The 20,109-nt window shown below is 51.1% G+C and overlaps 2 protein-coding genes across 2 annotated transcripts; both read right to left on the bottom strand.

Annotated features, from left to right (window-relative positions):
- Window positions 1-405: 405 nt before the first annotated feature.
- On the bottom strand, window positions 406-7,461 carry ILF2 (interleukin enhancer binding factor 2). The gene is made up of 15 exons (XM_063946705.1): window positions 7,353-7,461; window positions 5,439-5,495; window positions 5,322-5,364; window positions 5,136-5,240; window positions 4,311-4,388; window positions 3,299-3,401; window positions 2,135-2,200; window positions 1,911-2,027; window positions 1,760-1,838; window positions 1,555-1,642; window positions 1,419-1,480; window positions 1,229-1,343; window positions 878-968; window positions 640-803; window positions 406-562 (listed from the first exon to the last, which is right to left on the bottom strand). The coding sequence occupies exons 1-14, from the start codon at window positions 7,355-7,357 to the stop codon at window positions 649-651; spliced, it is 1,164 nt and encodes a 387-aa protein (XP_063802775.1). The 5' UTR covers window positions 7,358-7,461; the 3' UTR covers window positions 406-562; window positions 640-648.
- Window positions 7,462-17,250: 9,789 nt separating this feature from the next.
- Window positions 17,251-19,831, bottom strand: SNAPIN (SNAP associated protein). The gene is made up of 4 exons (XM_063946706.1): window positions 19,570-19,831; window positions 18,610-18,656; window positions 18,329-18,447; window positions 17,251-17,949 (listed from the first exon to the last, which is right to left on the bottom strand). Exons 1-4 carry the CDS (start codon window positions 19,695-19,697, stop codon window positions 17,845-17,847), a joined length of 399 nt encoding a protein of 132 aa, XP_063802776.1. The 5' UTR covers window positions 19,698-19,831; the 3' UTR covers window positions 17,251-17,844.
- Between the last annotated feature and the right edge of the window lie 278 nt (window positions 19,832-20,109).

Consider the following 20,109-nt stretch of genomic DNA (forward strand, 5'->3'; position numbering starts at 1 on the left):
ACTTTGCTGCATCCTGCTGGGTGTATGCGTGCGAGGGTAGCGGGGTCTACCAATGTATGTATAGTTTAAGAAATGGCCCTTACCAAGTACAAACCTGGTACCATCTGCCTGTACGTTTAGGCTCTCCAGTGCAGTAACAACATGCCTGGTAACAGCGACTAGAATACCAACGCATTTCACCCTTGGACTTAGAGCGTCATTGTACTTACAGCTACGGGGCTAGAAACCATATCTACACAAATGGCGGCTGCTATTCCATCCAACTTACACTAAGGTGCAGATGAGATCACTACATACAGCAAGACAATTGCGCAGGCCCCCTGTACGCACTACCACTTAGGGCTGGCTATATCCACTGTGACATCACCCAACATTAATGTCACGCCCACTGACGGAGACAAATAATTGAACGGTGGAAATAAAAATTTATTGTCTTCATGAAAATGGCTACAGTATAAAATAAGTCACAACACAAGCTGGAAACACAAACACTGGGGGGTTGGTCCAGAACTAGACCCGGTAACTTCTGCCCTTGGGCTGGGGAACCAAAAAACGCCAAAACCTGGAAATGAAGAAGCCTCCAGTAATTAATATGGTGGAACTGGGAAGACGGTCTGAGCGCAGAGAAACATTTATTACCTGTTCCGGTCACTCCTGCGTCTCCATGCTCTCCTCCTCTGCTCCCTCTGGGATATCCGGACTCTCCTCATCCTCACCCTTTTCTCTCTCTGGCAGCCTCTCGTAGGCCTTCTCTGAGGGAGTCACAATGACACCATCCCAGGTGGACATATCGGTTGCGAGAGCTGTGAATAAAGGAGAGATGAGACTACAGAACCAGACAAGCGAGAGCAGGATCCATGCCGTGTCAGCCACTTACCGCTTGCATCTCCTTCCAAGCCCAGGATCTTCCTGAAGCCTCCATGAGACAGGATGCGAATCAGAGTCTGTGCAGTGTAACACACCATATCCTAGGGGAGAGCAGACACTCATTAGATAGAATGACCAGGAGTGTAACGCCTGGACAAGGGGCATCTGGGGAATCTGACACTAACCCACGATGAAGGATAAAGACACCTATTGTGTGTCCACAAGAGCCTTGCACAGCAGACTGCCTCATACTGAGGAGTGGGTGGGTAACCACATTAATTCCACCGCTACAAGATTAGACACAACATGGATAGCAGCTTTATGGTAAGACCATGGGAGATAAGTTACAGCAGCCACTTACCTGCTGTTCCAGGGTCATCACTGTGTGCACTCGGAAATTTCCGCTCTCACATGGGTCTGTAATCCCAACAGAGCCTGGAAGGAAGAGGCCAGCTGCAAGGATCTGAAGGCATCGCCTACGAGAGGGAGCGGTCATTATATCACACCGTACACAGCAGTCACAACTCACCACTGTGTGCTCATCACCTTACCTGTAGGCCACATTCAGTGCAAGCGGCTGCCTGGAGGGATTGTTCATGACCGCATAATGTCCCTAAAAAGGCAACATAGTTAGTGCCACAAACTATACCAGATAGGAGACCAAACTACTTCTTGGCAGTGACCTACCAAGAGATCGAGAATCCAGGGGGTCAAAGGCTCAAATCCAGCAAACCGACTTTTCAGATCTTTTAATAAGCGGATCAAAACTTTGACGCTGAAAGGAGAGAAACTGGACAGTCAGACAGACCATATACTGCACTGACTGTAGTCCAAACAGAAACACCAGGCATGTACCCAGCAACAGGAGTATCCGCTTTAAGCAAAATCTTACGTGGAATGGGAAGCGTTCTCCTCGAACCAGCGGGCATGTCTGATGGCGGCCAGTGCACTCTGCAGGACCTTGATGTCCACTACAATAAGAGAAAAGGATTAGCTGACCAAGCGGGAGCAGCAGGAAGCAGAGCAGGTGAGCCGACACTTACAGTGCAGTTCCGGGTCCAGTTTGCGCAGGTTAGGGGGTATGGTGGTGATAAGAATCTTCACGGTGTCGTCGGCGGAGCTGATCTCAAAGCCAGCTTCATTGGTGAGCATGGTGAGAACTAGGAGGAGACACCTGGTTGGTTATGCTCTACATTCCAGGCCACAAGCACAATAGGGAGGAGACAGATCTGGTATGGGGAGGGACAATAGACCAGAAGACACTCACCTTCAGCAGGATCTTGTGTTCTGAGCGTCTCCACCACTTTCGTACCCAGGGCTGAGACAGCTTCCACTGAAAGAAACAGGGACTCAGTACCCAGAGGCTTCCAGAAATAACCAGCCACTTACAAGACCTACACTGGCCTCTTCAAGCTACTCACAAAGCTCTCACCCATTCCTCTCCCTTTTACATCTGCCAACCTATTACTTCATCTTACTGAAAAGATTCTGCCCATGCTGCTCCCTTTACCTGGAATTCTCTCCCTCTCCAAGACCTACTTCACCAAACCCAGCCACCTCATCCTAACCCTGCTCCACACCCACCCCATCTGTCACCCCTGCCTGTTTACCCTCCCTCTTTACATTGTAAGCTCTAACAAGCAGGACCCTTCTCCCCCATACTCCCTACAATAGCTACTAACCCTCTGTTTCTGCCACCCCGATACCCATTTCAGTGCCATGCGCCCTAATGCAGCAATGGTTCTGTACCTCATACTTTTCCTATATTACCTTGTACTGTAAAGCTGGGTACACACTATCATTTTTGGGTCGATTTACCAATAATTGGGAGTTAGGCCAAATTCATTGTATAGTGCGTATAGGACAGTGATGACTAACCTTGACACTCCAGCTGTTGAACTACACATCCCAGCATGCCATGCATCCGTTTTAGCATGGCCAAATAGCAAAACTGTAGCAGGGCATGCTGGGATGTGTAGTTCAACAGCCGGAGTGTCAAGGTTAGCCATCACTGGTATAGAATCATGTCGCTGATAAGCCGGGTAAATATTGGGCAAACACGAACAATCTGTTTTCAGATCAGTCGTTCCAGTGCATGCATTTCCAATAATCTGCCCATAGGTCCAAGCGGGTGAATCGGGTACTGGATCTTGAGGCTGATTTTTCCATCTCTTGATTTCAAAATTTCCAGAGAAATTGGACGATTATTCAGGGGATAAAATAAAAAGTGTATAGCAGATTCTCTCTCCCCCCCCCCCCTTCTAGATCAGTCCAATTGTGGAACAAAAAACAACAACAACAAACAAAAAAAAAAGTCTGCCAGTATGCCCTTGACTTAAGTCACCCTTTTCTAGTTTTGCTTGTTTATGTACTTAGTTGCTGGGTGCTGCGGGACCCCTGTGGTGCCATATAAATGATAATATATACTCACCCGTTGGGAGGATCTTCAGGATGACTACAAGATCTGCCACGTTGTGTCCAGCGGTCATTGTCCCCTTCTTGTAGGAGCCAACCTGTCGAACCTCTTCTAATTGCTGCAGGAGTAGACCGTCATACATCACTAGACTGGTGAACACCTGTATCCCTTCCCCGTGCTGAACACGGGACTAATCTTGGAGAACTATGGAGCCTCATCACTACTCAACGGCAAATCCAGTACAACAGCTAGCAGTCACCTCAGGCATTGTACGAGGTTTGGCTACCCACCTCTTATTCACGCCACAAGTCTACCAGGCCAACATGTATTGCTCAGAATCATAAGCTGCAGGTTGCCGCTAAATAACCCAGTGGAATCACTACTCAATTCCACAACGACTGTTACGGACTCTAGAAAGGGAATTTAGATAAGCGCATACCTTATGAAGCGTGTATAAAGAGCTCTTCAAAGTTTAAGAAAGGCCTCTTTATGCATCTATAGTTTATTTATGGACTGTTCACAAGGTATGCACAGACCTAAAATCCCTTTCTCATATCCGCAACACGTATTGTGGTCACTTTGCAGGAGGGGGATGATGTCAGCAGTTCCTCACTTCTTAGCATAAATTGCCCGCTAGTTTGTGACACATGATCTTTGTTACGCCAAGTGTCACTGAAAACAAGTAATCACACCTCACCTTCACACACTACAAAGTTTTTTAGTCCTTTGCAGAACGACACAAGTGCCACACATGACCAGATAGAGAACCTCTCTATATCTATGATACTTTGCCTTCCAAAACATTGCTGTAGATCTCAAATGCTGCAAGTCAGGCCTGGCCAACCTGTGGCACTCCAGCTGTGAAACCACACATCCAAGGACGCCCTACCACAGTTTTAGCATTCAGTAATTGCAACTGTGGGAGTGCATGCTGGGACATGCAGTTTGACAACAGCTGAAGAGCCACAGGTTAGAATGCAGTTTCCCATATCTTACACAATTATATATTAGACGGGAGAATACTTACTACTTCAAAGGTTCCTGGTGCCACGATCAGGTTGTCAATGACGTTGTTTATCTTAGTTACTAGTGATAGGATAGAGGCCTAGGACAAAAAGAGACAAGATTCCATCAGTCACCTGCGGGCCCAGCTCACTACTGCTTTACAGTAGATCTCTTATAAATAACACTGACGTTCTGGTAGAAGCTATAGTACAGATACATTTTTAACCTTGCTTATTGTTACGTCAGTTACAGGTCTGAGCGGTGGTACTGTAACCCGGACTATACATATAGCATAAATTACAGGTCTGAGCAGAGTGAGGTACAGGCGGTGGTACTGTAACCTGGACTATACATATAACAGCAGTTACAGGTCTGAGCAGAGTGAGGTACAGGCGGTGGTACTGTAACCTGGACTATACATATAGCAGCAGTTACAGGTCTGAGCAGAGTGAGGTACAGGCGGTGGTACTGTAACCTGGACTATACATATAGCAGCAGTTACAGGTCTGAGCAGAGCGAGGTACAGGCAGTGGTACTGTAACCTGGACTATCCATATAGCAGCAATTACAGGTCTGAGCAGAGTGAGGTACAGGCGGTGGTACTGTAACCTGGACTATACATATAGCAGCAATTACAGGTCTGAGCAGAGTGAGGTACAGGCGGTGGTACTGTAACCCGGACTATACATATAGCAGCAGTTACAGGTCTGAGCAGAGTGAGGTACAGGCGGTGGTACTGTAACCTGGACTATCCATATAGCAGCAATTACAGGTCTGAGCAGAGTGAGGTACAGGCGGTGGTACTGTAACCTGGACTATACATATAGCAGCAGTTACGCAGCCTTACTTGCTCAGCCGATGTTGGGGCAAGGTCTTGGTTACGTTTGAGCAGAGCTTCGCTGAAGGGCGTCTCATCTGGGGCTGGCTTGACGCGTGGAAACGCCATCTCACACTAAGGGAATTAATATATTAGTCACAGGAAGAGCCGGCAGCATAAGCACAGCGCAGAAAGAGTAATCGATTAATCACTCACCACATGGAAGTCAAAGGGAATGTGTGGGACGAAGGGCCTGAAACTATGGAAGAGAGAGACATTACACATAGGCCTGTTATAGGAGGGAGGACACATACACAGGAGACAGATACTTACCCAGAGCCCAGGCCCACTCTGGAACCAAAGCGTCCACGTCCGCGACCTCGTTCACCCCTGGGAGTAAAAACAAGAATCAGGCATCTGTACAGAGACAGCAGGGAGGCACCTGGGACACTGGTTACAGGTCATCCCCAGATCCAGAGTGACCAGGGGACTGATACAACTAATACCATCAAGGCACTGGGCCTAGTGCAGCACCAGGCACCTGTCAGGGAACACTCCTGCATCCGATAGACTGTGGCTGGAGATTACAGGAAGGACCAGGATGTGACAACTAAGAGGTCTCTACAGTCTGCGACACGAACAGGCAGTCACCCTACACACTGCAGCCAGGGGGTATAGACTCAAGACACATTAATGTACAGTATCAGTGTGAGACTGGCTTACTCTGCATCACAAACTGCCCCTGGTGTCCAACTGAGACCCTATATAAGAGACATACCTCTATATAAGATCACCAGAGCATTACAGGATATTAGGGGTGGTGGAGTAAGGCGCCCTACACATTAGGCGATGTGCCGCCGAAGTGCCCGACGGGCGGGGGCAGTGAAGTTTCTTCACTCCCCCCGTCACCTGGCTCCATAGACGTGCAGGCAAATATGGACGATCTCGTCCATATTGGCCTGCATGCACAGCCGACAGGAGACCAGCGATGAACGAGCGCGGGGACGCGCATCGTTCATCGCTGGCGATTCCACACTGCACGATATGAACGAGATCGTTCATATCGTGCAGTGATATCGGCATGTGTGTAGGGCCTATAAGTCCCAGGAGAATATGGGGAAAGTAAACTGTTGCCGTAGATTGAGGAGAGGGGAGAATAATTGGGGATAGTTACATTGTTGGTGAGCAAGCTGGCTGCATAGATCAGCGAGGGTGGTTCAATTCAGTATCTGTGGATGTTACATTGTCACTGGGGAGAGGGTTGTACGGACGTGTGTGTGTGTGTGTGTGTGTGTGTGTGGTCCACATGGTTACTGGGGAGTGCATAGTCAGAGAGGAGGTGTGCAGACGTTGGAGGGGTGAAAGTTATTAGGTGGAGAGGGAACAGAGTAGTGACACCGCTGAGCCGGCAAGGTAGTGCGCAGCATAGACATCACAATGGGGGCACAGCCAGCACCTGCACAAGCTCCCCAATTAGCGGGAATAGATGGCACATACACGCCATTTATTCATGCAGCAGCAGTCTTAGCAAATATTTGCCCTTTAAAACCTCCACAGGGTGCAAAATCCCGCTAAACCAGCCTAGTGTGCAGACTAGAGACACCAGTCAGGGGGTTCCATTGCCACTGGGGGAGGGGGGGTGTAGGCATCAGATGGGTGGGAGGGGGTTCAGATATCAGTGCGGGGAGAATACACGAGTTGTGGATGGTGCAGTTATTGAGGAGACAGAGCTGCAGGCATCAGTGAGGGGGTTACATTGTTATGGGGGAGGGGGAGGGGGGGGGGGGCAGTCACTGAGTATAGGGGGATGTAAGCATCAATCAGGGGACTCCATTGTTCCGGGGGGGGGGGGGGGTTACATGGATCACTGGGGAGAGGACGTATGCATCAGTGAGGCGAGGTGGGGGAGTAAGTATAATAAAGGGGTGAGGGGGGGGGGGGGGGGGGCAAGTATCAGTAAGGGGTGATAGGCATCAGTGAGGGGGTGGGGGAGAGAGGTAGGTAACAGCGAGGGCGGTAGGTATAAGTGAAGGGGTGGGGGGGCATCAGTGAGGGGGTGAGGTAAGTATCAGTGGGGGGAGGTTACATGATCACTGAGCGGGGAGAGTTGGTGTAGGCCTCAGCGTGCTCCGAGGCAGCGGCGGCCGCTACAAGTCACCACACAGAGGCGTCCTCGGGCCTCTCCTCCGCCCACGTACAGCAGACACGCCGGCCCAGCTCCCCCACCCTGACCCCGGCCTCCATTACCTCATGTTTCTCGCTTTCGGATCCACGCACGCTCCCGGACAATGAACACCCGCTCTACCCGCGAGGAAGCAACACTGGAACAGTAATCCGCCGCGCAATTGGCTATAAGCGCCGGGTGGCCGCCCAATCGCAGCGGCTCTTGTTGAGACACCGCCCCGTTGACTCCGCCCCACCAATCGCGAGCACGGTGCCGACCGGGAACCTGTAACGGACAAGGCGCCTGTCCAATCACGTCGCGGCAACGCAGCCCCGCCCACACGAGCTCCACAGTTGCTGCGACGTTATGCAGCAGCAGCAGCAGCAGCAGCAGCAGCGAAGGAAAAAGTAAATAAAAACTTTATTGAGCGCCCTGCGCGCGTACACGAACAATCCCCAATGTGTGATAATGTGGGACAACAAGTCCCAGCAAGCCCTGCCTGTTATGTGCTGAGCCTGCATCAGGCCTCAGCCTCCATACTGCTGCTCTGTATGGAATAAACAGGGGAGGATTGTGCATAATGAAGTACAGCTGCCTCAGTGCGGCCCCTGCTCAGCCCTGACACTATTATATAGTATTATTCTCCTCACAGGGGCCTATTCCACCGAGCTGGCCCTCTCCACCCTATACCCTGCCACTCCACCATGGCCCCCAAAGACATACTCTGTATTGCAGGGATAGGGATTGCTAAACAGGCCCCTTATTCCCTATATAGCGCAATGGGGGTTACAGGGTCTCTCATACAGACCCCAGGACAAGGCCCACGCCGATACAGGCCGCACACAGCTGCGTAATGGCGGTATTCCCAGCGCCTTCCCCTTGTCATCTCTCTCTGCACCGGAGTTCCGCACCTCCCCCGCCTGACTGAATAGATCGCAATGGGCCCAATTCAGATTGGAGCAAATAATAAGAATTTACTTACCGATAATTCTATTTCTCGGAGTCCGTAGTGGATGCTGGGGTTCCTGAAAGGACCATGGGGAATAGCGGCTCCGCAGGAGACAGGGCACAAAAGTAAAGCTTTTACAGGTCAGGTGGTGTGTACTGGCTCCTCCCCCTATGACCCTCCTCCAGACTCCAGTTAGGTACTGTGCCCGGACGAGCGTACACAATAAGGGAGGATTTTGAATCCCGGGTAAGACTCATACCAGCCACACCAATCACACCGTACAACTTGTGATCTAAACCCAGTTAACAGTATGATAACAGAGGAGCCTCTGAAAGATGGCTTCCTAAACAATAACCCGAATTAGTTAACAATAACTATGTACAAGTATTGCAGATAATCCGCACTTGGGATGGGCGCCCAGCATCCACTACGGACTCCGAGAAATAGAATTATCGGTAAGTAAATTCTTATTTTCTCTATCGTCCTAAGTGGATGCTGGGGTTCCTGAAAGGACCATGGGGATTATACCAAAGCTCCCAAACGGGCGGGAGAGTGCGGATGACTCTGCAGCACCGAATGAGAGAACTCCAGGTCCTCCTTTGCCAGGGTATCAAATTTGTAAAAATTTACAAACGTGTTCTCCCCTGACCACGTAGCTGCTCGGCAGAGTTGTAATGCCGAGACCCCTCGGGCAGCCGCCCAAGATGAGCCCACCTTCCTTGCGGAATGGGCCTTAACAGATTTAGGCTGTGGCAGGCCTGCCACAGAATGTACAAGTTGAATTTTGTTACAAATCCAACGAGCAATCGACTGCTTAGAAGCAGGTGCACCCAACTTGTTGGGTGCATACAGTATAAACAGCGAGTCAGATTTTCTGACTCCAGCCGTCCTTTAAATGTATATTTTTAAGGCTCTGACAACGTCCAACAACTTGGAGTCCTTCAAGTCGTCTGTAGCCGCAGGCACTACAATAGGCTGGTTCAGGTGAAACCCTGATACCACCTTAGGGAGAAAATGCGGACGCGTCCGCAGCTCTGCCCTATGTCGAATGGAAAATTAAATAAGGGCTTTTATAAAACAAAGCCGCCAGTTCAGATACTCTCCCGGCCGAAGCCAGGGCCAGTAACATAGTCACTTTCCATGTGAGATATTTCAAATCCACATTCTTTAGTGGTTCAAACCAATTGGATTTGAGGAAATCTAAAACTACATTTAGATCCCACGGTGCCACCTTAGGCACCACAGGAGGCTGTATATGCAGTACTCCTTTGATAAAAATCTGGACCTCAGGGACTGAGGCCAATTCTTTTTGGAATAATATTGATAGGGCCGAAATTTGAACCTTAATAGATCCCAATTTGAGACCCATAGACAATCCTGATTGCAGGAAATGTAGGAAAACGACCCAGTTGAAATTCCTCCATCGGAGCACTCCGCTGCTCGCACCACGCAACATATTTTCGCCAAATACGGCGATAATGCTTCGCGGTGACTTCCTTCCTTGCCTTTATCAAGGTAGGAATGACTTCTTCTGGAATGCCTTTTCCTTTTAGGATCTGGCATTCAAACGCCATGCCGTCAAACGCAGCCGCGGTAAGTCTTGAAAAAGACAAGGACCCTGCTGAAGCAGGTCCCTTCTCAGAAGTAGAGGCCACGGATCGTCCGTGACCATCTCTTGAAGTTCCGGGTACCAAGTCCTTCTTGGCCAATCCGGAGCCACTAGTCTTACTCCTCTTTGCCGTATAATCCTCAATACCTTTGGTATGAGAGGCAGAGGAGGAAACACATATACGGACTGGTACACCCAAGGTGTTACCAACGCGTCCACAGCTATTGCCTGCGGATCTCTTGACCTGGCGCAATAACTGTCCAGTGTCTTGTTGAGGCGAGACGCCATCATGTCCACCATTGGTTTTACCCAACGGTTTAATAGCATGTGGAAAACTTCTGGATGAAGTACCCACTCTCCCGGGTGAAGGTCGTGTCTGCTGAGGAAGTCTGCTTCCCAGTTGTCCACGCCCGGGATGAATACTGCTGACAGTGCTATCACGTGATTCTCCGCCCAGCGAAGGATCCTGGCAGCTTCTGCCATTCTGTTTCTTGTGCCGCCCTGTCTGTTTACATGGGCGACTGCCGTGATGTTGTCCGACTGGATCAACACCGGTCTTCCTTGAAGCAGAGGTTCCGCCTGGCTTAGAGCATTGTAGATTGCTCTTAGTTCCAGAATGCTTATGTGAAGAGACTTTTTCAGGCTCGACCACACTCCCTGGAAATTTCTTCCCTGTGTGACTGCTCCCCAGCCTCTCAGGCTGGCATCCGTGGTCACCAGGATCCAATCCTGCATGCCGAATCTGCGGCCCTCCAATAGATGAGCCTCCTGCAACCACCACAGAAGGGATACCCTTGTCCTCAGCGACAGGGTTATCCGCAGGTGCATCTGAAGATGCGACCCTGACCATTTGTCCAACAGATCCCTTTGCATGGAATCTGCCGAAAGGGATTGCTTCGTAAGAAGCTACCATTTTTTCCCAGGACTCTTGTGCATTGATGTACAGACACCTTTCCTGGTTTTAGGAGGTTCCTGACCAGGTCAGATAACTCCTTGGCTTTTTCTTCGGGAAGAAAAACCTTTTTCTGAACTGTGTCCAGAATCATCCCCAGGAACAGCAGACGAGTTGTCGGCATTAATTGGGATTTTGGAATATTCAGAATCCATCCGTGCTGCTTTAGCACCTCTTGAGATAGTGCTAAACCCATCTCTAGCTGTTCTCTGGACCTTGTCCTTATTAGGAGATCGTCCAAGTATGGGATAATTAATACGCCTTTTCTTCGAAGAAGAAATATTATCTCGGCCATTACCTTTGTAAAGACCCGAGGTGCCGTGGACAAACCAAACGGCAGCGTCTGAAACTGATAGTGACAGTTTTGTACAACGAACCTGAGGTACCCCTGGTGTGAGGGGTAATTGGAACGTGGAGATACGCATCCTTGATGTCCAAGGATACCATAAAGTCCCCTTCTTCCAGGTTCGCTATCACTGCTCTGAGTGACTCCATCTTGAACTTGAACTTCTTTATGTACAGGTTCAAGGACTTCAGATTTAGAATAGGCCTTACCGAGCCATCCGGCTTCGGTACCACAAAAAGAGTGGAATAATACCCCTTCCCTTGTTGTAGAAGAGGTACCTTGACTATCACCTGCTGAGAATACAGCTTGTGAATGGCTTCCAAAACCGTCTCCCTTTCTGAGGGGGACGTTGGTAAAGCCGACTTCAGGAAACGGCGAGGTGGCTCTGTCTCTAATTTCAACCTGTACCCCTGAGATATTATCTGCAGGATCCAGGGATTTACCTGCGAGTGAGCCCACTGCGCGCTGTAATTTTTGAGACGACCGCCTACCGCCCCCAAGTCCGCTTGCGAAGCCCCAGCGTCATGCTGAGGCTTTTGTAGAAGCCGGGGAGGGCTTCTGTTCCTGGGAAGGAGCTGCCTGTTGCTGTCTCTTCCCTCGTCCTCTGCCTCGTGGCAGATATGAATAGCCCTTTGCTCTCTTATTTTTAAAGGAACGAAAAGGCTGCTGTTGAAAAGTCGGTGCCTTTTTCTGTTGGGGAGTGACTTGAGGTAGAAAGGTGGATTTCCCGGCCGTAGCCACCAAATCCGATAGACCGACCCCAAATAACTCCTCTACGCATCGCCTGTCCACTGTCGTGTCCATAAAGCTCTTCTGGCCGAAATGGACATAGCACTTACCCGTGATGCCAGTGTGCAGATATCTCTCTGTGCATCACGCATATAAAGAAATGCATCCTTTATTTGTTCTAACGACAGTAAAATATTGTCCCCGTCCAGGGTATCAATATTTTCGATCAGGGACTCTGACCAAACTACCCCAGCACTGCACATCCAGGCAGTCGCAATAGCTGGTCGTAGTATAACACCTGCATGTGTGTATATACCTTTTTGGATATTTTCCATCCTCCTATCTGATGGATCTTTAAGTGCGGCCGTCTCAGGAGAGGGTAACGCCACTTGTTTTGATAAGCGTGTTAGCGCTTTGTCCACCCTAGAAGGTGTTTCCCAGCGCTCCCTAACCTCTGGCGGGAAAGGGTATAAAGCCAATAACTTCTTTGAAATTAGCAGTTTTTTATCGGGGCACCCCACGCTTCATCACACACGTCATTTAATTCTTCTGATTCGGTAAAAACTACTGGTAGTTTTTTCACACCCCACATAATACCCTGTTTAGTGGTACCTGTAGTATCAGCTAAATGTAACATCTCCTTTATTGCCAAAATCATATAACGTGTGGCCCTACTGGAAAATACGGTTGATTCGTCACCTTCACCACCGGAATCAGTGCCTGTGTCTGGGTCTGTGTCGACCGACTGAGGCAAGGGGCGTTTTACAGCCCCTGACGGTGTTTGAGGCGCCTGGACAGGCACTAATTGAGTGTCCGGCCGCCTCATGTCGGCAAACGACTGCTTAAGCGAGTTGACGCTATCCCGTAATTCCACAAATAAAGGCATCCATTCTGGTGTCGACCCCCTAGGAGGTGACATCCTCATATTTGGCAATTGCTCCGCCTCCACACCAATAACGTCCTCATACATGTCGACACACAGGTACCGACACACAGCAGACACACAGGGAATGCTCTATACGAAGACAGGACCCACTAGCCCTTTGGGGAGACAGAGGGAGAGTCTGCCAGCACACACCAAAAAGCGCTATATATGACAGGGATAGCCTTATGATTAAGTGCTCCCTTATAGCTGCTTTTATATTGATATATTGCCATTTATTTTGCCCCCCTCTCTGTTATACCCTGTTTCTGTAGTGCAGTGCAGGGGAGAGACCTGGGAGCCTTCCTGACCAGCGGAGCTGTGACAGAAAATGGCGCCGTGTGCTGAGGAGATAGGCCCCGCCCCTTTTCCGGCGGGCTCGTCTCCCGCTATTTAGTACATTTAGGCAGGGGTAAATATCTCCATATAGCCTCTGGGGCTATATGTGAGGTATTTTTAGCCTTTTTAAAGGTTTTCATTTGCCTCCCAGGGCGCCCCCCTCCCAGCGCCCTGCACCCTCAGTGACTGCCGTGTGAAGTGTGCTGAGAGGAAAATGGCGCACAGCTGCAGTGCTGTGCGCTACCTTAAGAAGACTGCAGGAGTCTTCAGCCGCCGATTCTGGACCTCTTCTTGCTTCAGCATCTGTGAGGGGGCCGGCGGCGTGGCTCCGGTGACCATCCAGGCTGTACCTGTGATCGTCCCTCTGGAGCTTCATGTCCAGTAGCCAAGAAGCCAATCCATCCTGCACGCAGGTGAGTTCACTTCTTCTCCCCTCTGTCCCTCGTTGCAGTGATCCTGTTGCCAGCAGGAATCACTGTAAAATAAAAAAACCTAAGCTAAACTCTCTAAGCAGCTCTTTATGAGAGCCACCTAGAATTGCACCCTTCTCGGCCGGGCACAAAAATCTAACTGGAGTCTGGAGGAGGGTCATAGGGGGAGGAGCCAGTACACACCACCTGACCTGTAAAAGCTTTACTTTTGTGCCCTGTCTCCTGCGGAGCCGCTATTCCCCATGGTCCTTTCAGGAACCCCAGCATCCACTTAGGACGATAGAGAAAATAAAATAAAAAGAGTAAATTTGCACCTTGGGAAAACTCTGCTGCTGTGCAGGTGGGGCAGATGTAACGTGCAGAGAGATTCAGGGGCACAGGCGTTTCTATAATGGGTGCAGTACACATGGGCCCCTGGCCTGGGTCTAGAGGGGCCCACACCACACGCCCATATTTCCTCTCTGTAGTCCCACATCGGCGCTGTGAATGCCGGATAAATCAGTGGGAAAATGACGCTGTGGCCATTTTCCCAGTGATTTGCGCATGCACAGTAAAGATTAATCTCCATGAGCACAGTGGGCGCCATGTTTCCAGAGTTCTGTGCATAGGCAGAGTCTACAGTCCCGCCAAGAGGAGGGGAGCCAAATAGAGGAGTCTGCACATGGGTTCCCTCCTCTCTCAAGCAGCCACTGTCTATGGATGCATACATAGAGATTTTATATATATATATATATATATATATATATATATATATATATATATATATATAAATATACATATATGAAACAGATGGCAAAAAAAAAAACCATGTTGCACTGCATATGGTGCTGATGTAACATGTGCAGAGAGAAATACATTTGGGTGGTGGTGTATTGATTCTGTGCATGTTAAATACTGTCTGATTTATTTTTACACTGCAGTTTAGATTTCAGTTTGGACACCCCCCACCCACATCTACCTCTCTCTGCACATGTTTCACATGCACCACCTGCAGTGCAGTATAGTATTGCCCAGTTGCTTGCTATTTTGCTTCACTTACAAACATGAATAAGGCCCACTGTATGCGATAGTGCCGCACTATGCAGAAAGAACAAAGACGTTTCTGTGACAAATATATACTATAATATATTCCTGACATCCTCTTTTATAGTGAAAAAATACTACTTACACAATGGCCCTAACTGGTCTGAACTGCGCATGCCAGACAGCCGGCGGTCGTCTCAGCCCTGCGATCACCTCTGCCTGATTGACAGGCAGAGACGGGCCGGCGGCGGTAGGCTGCCGTTTAGGGAGTGCGGTCCAGGCAACGCAGGGGCGGGCCGCAGCGGCTGCGTGACAACACACGCAGCCGCTGCGACCCTCACAGCGACGAGTAGCTCCCTGCCAGCGCACAGGAGCCGCACTGGTAGGGAGCTACTCTTCAAGTACAAAAGCATCGCCGCTGTGCAAATCTTTTGTACTTGTGTGTGTGTGTGTGTGTGTGGGGGGGGGGGGGGGGGGGGGGAGAGTAGGGCCTGACATGCGGGGCAGACTAGCCCTGCGCCGGGCGTCACCCCGCATGCCTGAGTATCAGATCGTAGCCGTTCTAAATTCTGCACGGCTACGATCAGGTCTGAATTAGGCCCTATAACCGTTACCAAACCCCGTTACTCCAGTATATCAGCCGGGAGGACTGCGGGGAAATATTCCAGTCAGACCCATCACAGAGATCCCATTAAGGAATAAGGAGCCCATTTATCAAATAATATTTGTGGCTATGTTCCTGAAACACACCCGTTTTCAGGAGTTAGCTGCAAATATTAAGTATCTCTGGAACGTATAAAGGAGGGTATCTCCAATCCCTCCATTTCCTCCCGCAGCTCGCTCGCCCCCCCATAGAATTCTATGAGGGATGCGATGCTGCCGATGTATCAATATAGTGCCCCGCAGCTACCACAAGCCTTTGATTGTGGTAGCCCATTATAGCCTAAGAGCTACGTATCACAGAAAGTAGATCCGGCTGGAAACACTCTGCCGGAAATGCCTCAGTGCATCATTCGCAGGACCCTTGGCAGCCCAGAGAGCATATCGCAGGGACAGGCTGTGCCGGGTGATACATTTACCTGATGGGGACGCATATTACAATGGGATCCTGGGAATTAAGATCCTGCCTAGATCGCATTCATTATGCAATCCTTGATAAATGGGCCCCTATATAAATTAGGTTGTTACCACCGGCTACATATGTTGCACCCAAACCACGCTCCTCTCTGCTGAAATCTGTGACATGACTTTGTACTGCTGGCCATAGCCCCACCAGGTTACACTGTACAATAAGCAGATATTCTGACTCCTACCAGCGTGGCGATGTCACCCACAGACGTCCGCTCAGCGTTAGGAGCGTAGCGCTCGAGTTGCTTGGCACAATACGTCTTCATGAATATTTCCTCTGGGTTATTACGTGCTGCACAATAGGAGAATACAGACTACAGATGGGTGCAGCCGTGCGGAAGAAACACTCATTTGCAGCGAATGGGGTTCCCTGGCCGGCATCAGTGATCCGTTCTGTGACTTAACGCTTTCATTTACCTCCCCTTGCATTAGAATGCAAGCGGAACAGTGTCAGTGGGAGCGCAGCTATTCATTCACTGTGGAACTACAAGACCCAGTATAACTTTGAAGAGAGCATGGGACGCCACCCAGTGACATAGAGGAATGAGCCTGGAGAGTGTTTCACCACAAGGGGGCGCCACGTCTCTATCTTAAAGACAATGGGGGTCATTCCGAGTTGATCGCTCGCTAGCTACTTTTAGCAGCCGTGTAAACTATATGCCGCCGCCCACAGGGGAGTGTATTTTCACTTTGCAAGTGTGCGAACGCATGTGCAGCCGAGCGGTACAAAAATAGTTTGTGCAGTTTCTCAGTTGGCCAGAACTTACTCAGCCGCTGCGATCACTTCAGCCTGTCAGGTCCTGGAATTGACGGCAGACACCCGCCCTGCAAACGCCTGGACACGCCTGCGTTTTTCCAACCACTCCCAGAAAACTGTCAGTCGACACCCATAAACGCCCTCTTCCTGTCCATCTCCTTGTGATCGGCTGTGCAAATGGATTAATCGTTAAATCCATCGCCCAGCAACGATCCACTTTGTACCCGTACGACGAGCCGGTGCATACACATGCGCAGTAGTGACCTGATTGCTGCGAAAAACGGCAGCGTGCGATCAGGTCGGAATGACCCCCAATGGGCCTAACTCAGATCTGATTGCAGCAGCAAATTTGATAGCAAATGGGAACAACCATGTGCAGTGCAGGTGGGGCAGATGTAACATGTGCAGAGAGAGTTAGATTTGGGTGGCTTATTTAGTTTCTGTGCAGGGTAAATACTGGCTGCTTTATTTTTACACTGCAATTTAGATTGCAGATTGAACACACCACACCCAAATCTAACTCTCTCTGCACATGTTACATCTGCCCCACCTGCACTGCACATGGTTTTGCCCAACTGCTAACAAATCTGCTGCTGCGATCAACTCCTAATTAGGCCCCATATTCTTTGCAGCCATGTTGTTGTGCTGCAGTACTCACTGTACACCGATATAGACACAGCATGAATCCGGGGGCGTATGTACAGAACGGCCATCTGCTCTAATGGGGAAACTGCGACGTTAATGATTTCCACTTATTAGAAAGAAATATGTTTTCACAAACAAATCCAGGCAGCGGTTCAGCGGGTAACATTTATTGAGATACAAGAGCGTAAGTCAGGCAGAGCGGGCACAAGCCGAATATCACAGTGCAGCAGATGGGGGATACAATGTATAGCATATACACCGTACATATCCCCCCTGGCAGTCTGTAAACCCATCTGGTACTCGGCCTCTGGTAATAGCTATGACCCCCGGCAACATGACAAACGTGCGTGCATACATGACGCACTGCTCTGCGCAGGGCAGAAAGCGCCTGGCGCACCAGTCCCGGTGGCCGGGTCACGTGCTGAAGGCAAACTACAAATGGAATGCTGGGAAATACGACACAATCCTCAGGAACGTCTGATCGGCAGCTGGAGAACGGAGGACCAGGGAACGATGATGATTGCTATATTAGGTTTCATGCATCACACCGGAATATAATTCTCCCAGTGCAGTCAGTTGATCGTGTCAGCAGATGTCGCCCCCCACGCCGGGCTGCTAAGCGTTTGGCCCCCCCCCGGCAGGTGTAACAGAGGGCCGCCTGCACACACACACCTGGGCTGGCAGAAATCTAATCCACCGATATTAGGGAGAGAGACGGCGCAGCTCCACAATTCCTCTCTCAGCCTCATTTGTTGGGGGATGTTGGAGGGTGGTGGGCTCCGGAATCCAACATTGCCCTTCTCCGGGCGGTCTCTTTGGCCACACTGTGATTGAGACGCCTCAGTCTCTCCTATGAGGACAGAGAAAAGAACAATGGTAGAGGGTCACAGGGGGTCCACGCTGTGTTCCCCTATCTAAGGAGACTTTCACACAAGACCTGTATATATCACATTCATCAAAGATATCACTGTCCGACTGGCAATGTATATGCTGGACAGACGTCAATGGAACAGAAGTTAGTTTGGCCAGGGCCGTTCCCCCAATAAATGGACCATATAAGGGGTTGCCTAGACAAGGTCTTCAACCTGCCCCCCCAACATGCAGCAGAAGGGGACGGAACACCCCAGTAGGGTGGCCCTGTATGAGTGCTAGCCCAGCGTTCTCTTAGGCTCAGGTACTTGCCATCTGACCGTGCATTAGTAGAACATGACTGGCGCTATCAGCCTTACCTGCGCGTTCTGCAGGATGTTATTCACCAAGACGACCCGACGACGGGCGTTCAGCAGCTTCTTCACGTAAGGGTCCAGGTCCAGAGCCACCTTTTGGTCCTCATTAATCTTGCAGAGCTCTAGAAGAAGGGAGACAGGTATATTCTGACAAGCGGCTACCCCACCTGTGCGCGCCGTCACCCCCCCACCAGCACTGAGTGTGCAGTGAGAGGTCCCCCCTAGGCGACACACTGTGAGAGCCTGTGTGGTGGTCAGTCTGTGCCCCCAGAGCTTACACTCACCTGATGCTAGGCTGTCAATGTGCTCTCGCAGGTCCACCTGGCTCTCTCTGCAAACAGAGGGAATATAGTAATAATACAACCAAAACGTACTTATGGGAGGGTGACTGGCAGACCCCAACCTCTCTGGGAGAGACCCCAGAGGTGGAAAGTATAAAGATAGGGGGACACAACGAAACTAGAACTCCTAATTATACATTACACAACGCCTCCATCACCCCTCATTACAGGGGGACACAGCCCTGCCCTCACCCTCATTACAGGAGGACACAGCCCCGCCCCCACCCTCATTACAGGGGGACACAGCCCAGCCCCGCCCCTCGTTATAGGGGGACACAGCCCCGCCCCCACCCTCGTTATAGGGGGACACAGCCCCACCCCTCATTATAGGGGGACACAGCCCCGCCCCCACCCTCATTACAGGGGGACACAGCCCTGCCCCTCAATACAGGGGGACACAGCCCCGCCCCTCATTACAGGGGGACACAGCCCTGCCCCCGCCCCTCATTACAGGGGGAATCAGCTCCACCCCCACCTTTCATTACAGGGGGACACAGCCCTGCCCCCACCCCCCATTACAGGGGGACACAGCTCCGCCCCCCATTACAGGGGGACACAGCTCCACCCCTGCCCCCTATTACAGGGGTACACCGCCCCACCCCCACATTACAGAGGGCCACAGCTCCGCCCCCTATTACATGGGTACACAACCGCGTACCCTCCCCTCATTACAGGGAAACAATGCCCCTCCCCCAGTACAGGGGGGGCACAGCCCCCCCCCCCCCCGCCCAGCAGTACAGGGGGACACAGCCCCGCCCCCACATTACGGGGGGGGGCACAGCCCCGCCCTTCATTACAGGGAGACACAGACCTGCCCCCACATTACAGCCTCGCCCCCTCCCGTCATGCAGATGATACCCCGGGGACCGGGACCCCCAGGTGGAGGCACGGGGCTCCCCGCACCTCACAGCGTGCACATGGGAGTCCAGCTGCTGCACCGCCGGCTTCAGCAGCTCCAGCAGCCCCTCCGCGAACACATCCCGCCCCGGGGACACCGGCACCGCCATCCTGCACCGGACCGGAAATGACATCACACCACCGACAGGGAGATCCGGGCGCCGCCGTCACTAGAGGGAGCTAGTGCCGCCATCTTGTACCCCGAGAGCCTCGTGTCTACACAAACATGGCGGCGCAGCCGCCCCCCCCTATCCCACGGGACACAGCCCGGCAGCCGCGTCTATTGAGACACACCCCGGCGGCGCCCCGCCCACTCTCTGCTTCTCACTCTTCCCTATACATAATCCGAGATCACAGCGGCTACACATGCCTGTCATTCCCTGCCCACCGGAGGCACCACCCACCTCTGCACCCACGGTAGAGGCTAGATCCAAGTGGCCTAAGGGACCCTTTCCGTCAGGGGGAGGAGCCACGACACAAGGGGGAGGAGCTACGCCAGCGGTACAGTTGGTCTAGTATCCACACCACCAACTATTACCTTTAGTA

This window comes from Pseudophryne corroboree, chromosome 12 (genome assembly GCF_028390025.1).
Source record: "Pseudophryne corroboree isolate aPseCor3 chromosome 12, aPseCor3.hap2, whole genome shotgun sequence".
Taxonomy (NCBI): domain Eukaryota; kingdom Metazoa; phylum Chordata; class Amphibia; order Anura; family Myobatrachidae; genus Pseudophryne; species Pseudophryne corroboree.